General features: G+C 36.4%; 1 protein-coding gene across 4 annotated transcripts in view; it reads left to right on the top strand.

Annotated features, from left to right (window-relative positions):
* Window positions 1–5,752, top strand: part of LOC107656849 (nucleobindin-2-like) — an 11,497-nt gene that overhangs the window by 794 nt on the left and 4,951 nt on the right. For all 4 annotated transcript variants that reach the window (XM_016444799.1, XM_016444798.1, XM_016444797.1 and 1 more), the window contains exons 2-11: window positions 242–367; window positions 751–858; window positions 960–1,092; window positions 1,361–1,464; window positions 2,887–3,072; window positions 3,413–3,503; window positions 3,582–3,640; window positions 3,740–3,832; window positions 3,930–4,019; window positions 4,637–4,807. In XM_016444799.1, the coding sequence (XP_016300285.1) occupies window positions 242–367; window positions 751–858; window positions 960–1,092; window positions 1,361–1,464; window positions 2,887–3,072; window positions 3,413–3,503; window positions 3,582–3,640; window positions 3,740–3,832; window positions 3,930–4,019; window positions 4,637–4,807 (1,161 nt within the window). The remainder of the gene's footprint in view (window positions 1–241; window positions 368–750; window positions 859–959; window positions 1,093–1,360; window positions 1,465–2,886; window positions 3,073–3,412; window positions 3,504–3,581; window positions 3,641–3,739; window positions 3,833–3,929; window positions 4,020–4,636; window positions 4,808–5,752) is intronic.

The following is a 5,752-nucleotide window of genomic DNA, read 5'->3' as shown; positions in this document are numbered from 1 at the left end:
TTAATTATTATTATTATTATTATTATTATTATTATAAAAGCAAATAATAAATTATATATTTTATTAATAATAAGTTCTGGATAATTTAAGATACAATTCTATTATAAAATAATATATAAATAATTAATAATAATACTTCATAGATCATTTACACATCTTCATATCTCAAACATGCAGTAATTCCATCTAGATAGTCATCTATGTCAGAAATGACAGTAGTGATGTTCTTGTCCTCTCACAGATGTGGCGACCATCACACTTCTTCTTCATATTGTGTCTCTGGGCTTGTTTGGATGCACTGCCAGTTGCTGTGGATAAGACCAAAGTGAGCCCTCCTGTAGCGGAACTGGAGCCACCTAAAAGTGTAGTAAGTAATATGATTTAATGTCTTAATATGATTTAATATGATTAATTATGTTTTTTTTCTCTCTCTTTTGGAAAAAAAAAAACTTTTTTAACAACTTATGACAAACATGTCTTTATACTAATAGTGTTCAAATCTAGTGTTAAAATGGGTGTGACGCTTCTCTCTAATATGCAGTGTGAACACTTTAGACAGGTTTGGTAAGCAGGCATTACATATGTGATGCTTATAATAAGCTGTGCTCCTTATAATAAGGAGTGTTCAGCTTACATAGACACTCTGATTGCTCAGTCATTTTGCAAATGTTCACATAAGTTAAAAAAGATTTAGTCTCCCTAGTGTTTTTTCCTTACTCCACTCTGTACATCTAATTTAAATTCATTTAGGACACTGGATTGCACTATGATCGATATCTCAGAGAGGTTATTGATTTCCTGGAAAAGGACCCACATTTCAGAGAGAAACTTCATAACACAGACATGGAAGACATCAAGGTATTGCACCACTTTATTTCCCAATTCTACTTTGCAGACTGGCTTAATCGGATTATCTAAACACCATTGCTTACCTCTCATTCTCTGTGTGGTGAAAACAGCTAGGGAAACTGGCTACAGAGTTGGACTTTGTCAGCCATCATGTGCGAACTAAACTTGATGAGTTAAAGAGGCAAGAAGTAAACAGACTGCGGACCCTAATCAAAGTCAAACAAGACATGAATGGAGAAAAAGGTATCACAGGCAGCACTTTACTTTTGTTATTGTTTTGTGGCTCACATTTGCACTAGAGCATATTGTAAAATGTCCTCAACCATCTTTGTTTCATTTATGGTCGCCTGGCTCACAGAGCACAGATTTGCGAGGATATAGAATGTTTTATCTGAAAGTGCCATTTATCAAACTCCCCATATCACAGTTTACTTTATAAACCTGTAACTCTGGCCTGCTACAAAGACAAGAAACGTATATGAAAAATGACATGCTCTTAATTTCCATAAAGGTATGACAGTGGACCACCAGGCACTTCTGAAACAGTTTGAACATCTGAATCACATGAATCCACATACATTCGAAGTGGAAGATTTGGATCGCCTCATTAAATCGGTAGGCTCCATATCTGACTTCCTATTTGTTTTATTCTACACTCACAGTGTTCACACATTTACGTTCAGGGCAACTTTATTTTGGTAGGTGAAATGTACTGGCCATAAATATTTATTTCCTTATTATATTGCACTATGACTATGGGAATTTATTGATTTAGCTGTTTCTCCTAGCGTATTTGTGATTAAAATGCAGGTAATTTTGTCTCTGTGTAACTGTACCTGTCATAAAAACCTTATAATTTTATCCCTGTTGCTCAAAGTGTAGAGCATGGTGCTAGCAACACCAATGTCATGGATTCCATTCCTAGGGAATGAAGGAATTGATCATTTCTGTCATGAAAACTCTCGGAGGGATTGGCATGGTAATGTACATGACAATGTTAATGTATTTGGTCTTGGCGGAATAGATCTGCTACGCTGCTGCTGCAGCAGAGCAAGTACCGAGACTTGCTACTGCCAATACATCCACAACATGCTGCTGTGAGCATGTAAGAAATATTGCTGCTGCAAATATAACACATGAAATAACCCTATGTAGCATACATGAATCCCCTCGTAGCAGATCTATACAGGTGGAGCTGGGGGAGGTGAAGGGTTTCTGAAGCATGCTGCAACTGCTACTGCAAGCACTAATCATATATTTGAATGTTGAGCAGCGAGCTCATTGGCTACCGATACAGGAGAGAACCAATCAGCTGTGCCATGTGATGATGTCATTAGGTCAGATTGAGTTAGACCTATCGGACTGCGCCATCTAGAGTTTCATGCCAGAACTCTGAATATGTACACCCTGAATGCAGTGTCGCTTTGGATAAAATTCATAAATGTAAATGTAATGTGTAATGTAAATATGTGACATATTTAAATGTACAAATGTAAATAAAAAATGCCACATTTGTCACAACATAGATGAAACAATTACTTTTTGTACATAGTTTTGTGTACTTTTGCAACTTTGGAGCTATATCACTGTCATAATTGCAATGGATAGCTGCACAGATGCATTTGTTGCTGCCGTAAACCAATCTGCCCTTTTTGTGAAATTTTGTACCCGTTCACCAAACTTACATAGTCCCAGAACAGATGTTTGGGTGGAGCAAGGGAAAGAAACAGAAGCCATTCACCTTATTATAAGTCAGAATGATTTTGAAACTGACATAAAGGTAAACAACTTAAAAACAGTTGCTTTAAGTGCCCAAAATTAAATTCAAAGCAAAAACGTATCTGATTCTTTTCATCTTTGATTTGCACACATCACTGTCATCAGTGAGGGTCAACAGTCTTAGCTTGTATTATTCACCAAGTGCAATTCAATATTATTCTCCAATGCTGGCTGGAGATCTACAGTATATAAAGATCTATTGGTCTCCACACATTTACATTTTCCTCTCTTTTTGTTTCCTAATTTTGTCAAATTGAGGCCACTAATGACCTGGAAAACTTCGACAAGGAAAGACATGAAGACTTCAAGAGGTACGAGATGGCGAAGGAACACGATCGGAGGAAACATCTTAAAACACTGGATGAGGATGCGCGCAAAAAAGAGGAGGAACACTTTGAAGAGATAAAGAAGAAACATGCAGACCATCCCAAAATCAATCACCCTGTAAGCTAAAGATACATTCCCTGAACTATTATAAAAATCAAAAAAGCTAAATTGTGATATTGAGCAATTAAGTCGTGGCCTAATGGTTAGAGAGTCGGACTCGTAACCAATGCAGAGCACTAATTCTGAGTATGGGTAACCATACTTGGCCACATGTCACGTCACTCACTCAATTCATTCTTCTTTTGTTTTTTTAATTGACCATATGTCTGACTTCTCCAATCATTTCGTCCGTGTAAACCCCGTCCCTTTCTTCCAATCGATTGCAAGCTCAAATTCAGATCTGTCTCCATCCAATCAACAAGCAATGCATAGATTTGGTCTGTATGTGTGTAAATAGGGCAGTCAAGACCAATTGAAAGAGGTCTGGGAGGAAGCTGATGGTTTGGATCCCAACGATTTTGACCCAAAGACATTCTTCAACCTACATGGTGAGATCATTGAGCAGCTCTGTTCTGAACACTTAGATTATATCACAGCACGACTGTGACATCTGTTTGCTTTTACAGACACTAATGGAGATGGCTACTTTGATGAGCAAGAGCTCGAGGCACTGTTTACCAAAGAGGTTCCCCTTAATAACCTTTCCATTCAGAGCTATCATAATAGAGTACTTTGAGGATTTTTATGGGGTGCTAAATCTGATGCTTGTGTCCACCATGTTCAGCTAGAGAAAGTCTATGATCCCACACATGAAGAGGATGACATGATGGAAATGGAGGAGGAGAGACTTCGCATGAGAGAACATGTGATGAATGAGGTGGGAGCATCATAGCAGGGGACTGAATTCTTCTTTGTGCTAATGATATTATTTCAAAGATGGTTCACTAGTAATCATTTTTTTGTTTTGTCCATAGGTCGACACTAACAGAGACAGGCTTGTTTCACTAGATGAATTTATTATGGCCACAAATAGAAAAGAATTTCTAGAGCCAGATGGATGGGAGGTAATGTTTTTTTTACTTTTGGGGTCAACATGAAACAAAGTCTTCCCTATCTGTCAACTGCATTTCATTAAGAATAAAGGTTCAGTGCTGTTCAAAAGTTTGGGAACAGTACATTTTTTCTTTCCTTTAAAATAAATAAATAATTTTATTTAGCAAGAACACCTTAAATTCATTGAGAGACAGTAAAGACATTTAAAATGTTGCAAAATATTTCCATTTCAAATAAATGCTGTTCTGTTCATCAAAGAATCATGAAAAAATGTATTGTGTTTTTCACAAAAATATCAAGCAGCACTACTGTTTTACATGTTGATAATAATAAGAAATGTTTCTTGAGCAGCAAATCAGCATATTGGAATGATTTTTTTCATTCAAGATCATGTGATACTCAAGACTGAAGTAATGGCTGCTGAAAATTCAGCTTTACCATTAGGAATAAATTACATTATATTATTGTAATAATATTTCACAATATTACTGTTTTAACTGTAGTTTTGACCAAATAAATACAGAATTGGTAAGCATAAGAGACTTCTTTCAAAAACACTAACAGTAGTGTACATTTCATAAAATTGTTTTCTTTATGTAAAAATGTCCTTTGTCTGCTTCCTCTCGAGACTCTGGAACAGAATCCAATCTACACTGAAGAAGAGTTGAGAGAGTTTGAGGAGCATCTTGCTCGAGAGGAGCAAGACCTGAACCTGAGGACAAATGACCTGATGAAACAGCGGGAGGAGCTGGAGAGACAACAGGAACAACTTAACGCCCAGAAAATGGAGCTACAGCGGGTAGGAGAGTGAGAGATTCAGAGATACAAATATATTTAAAAAACTAGATAGGCCTAATTTTGGAGCCAGATACTGAGTGAGAGATACACAGGTTCCTACAGTCCTGGAAAACCTCCAAACATGAACAAATTTCATAAGTGTAATTTGCAGACCTGGAAAAGTCATGGAAATTAATAAGATCCTAAAAGGTCACGGAAATGTCATGGCTATTTCTTTGTTCTATATATATATATATATATATATAATATGAGCAATATCACTCGAGTACGAGAGTGATACCAGCTCTATATCAGCATGGCTGTGATTAGGCCAGAGGCACGAGGCCTCCAAACATGAACAAATTTCATAAGTGTAATTTGCAGACTTGGAAAAGCCATGGAAATTAATAAGATCCTAAAAGGTCACGGAAATGTCATGGATATTTCTTTGTTCGATATACAGTATCTCACAGAAGTGAGTACACCCCTCACATTTTTGTAAATATTTTATTATATCTTTTCATGTGACAACACTGAAGAAATGACACTTTGCTACAATGTAAAGTAGTGAGTGTACAGCTTGTATAACAGTGTAAATTTGCTGTCCCCTCAAAATAACTCAACACACAGACATTAATGTCTAATTCTGTGGATATATATATATGTATATATGTGTGTGTGTGTGTGTGTGTGTATGTATATGTATATTACAGGGTGTCCGTGGGTCCTTTAAAAGTCTTAAAATGTCTTAAATAACATTTTCCTAATAAAAGGCCTTAAAAAGTCTTACAATGTTTTAAAGGGATCATATGACGTTGCAAAAAAGAACATTATTTTGTGTATTTGGTGTAATGAAATGTGTTTATGCGGTTTAAGGTTCTCTCGCGATCGTTGAATCATCAGTGGCAAATTCTTTAAATATGAAAACGTACTTACAGGCTGTGAGTCAGAACAGCCGGCATTCTCC

Source organism: Sinocyclocheilus anshuiensis, unplaced genomic scaffold, assembly GCF_001515605.1.
Source record: "Sinocyclocheilus anshuiensis isolate Anshui unplaced genomic scaffold, SAMN03320099.WGS_v1.1 scaffold2069, whole genome shotgun sequence".
Classification (NCBI taxonomy): Eukaryota; Metazoa; Chordata; class Actinopteri; order Cypriniformes; family Cyprinidae; genus Sinocyclocheilus; species Sinocyclocheilus anshuiensis.
Note: the sequence above shows the minus strand (reverse complement) of the source record. Positions and strands in the feature narration are given on the sequence as shown.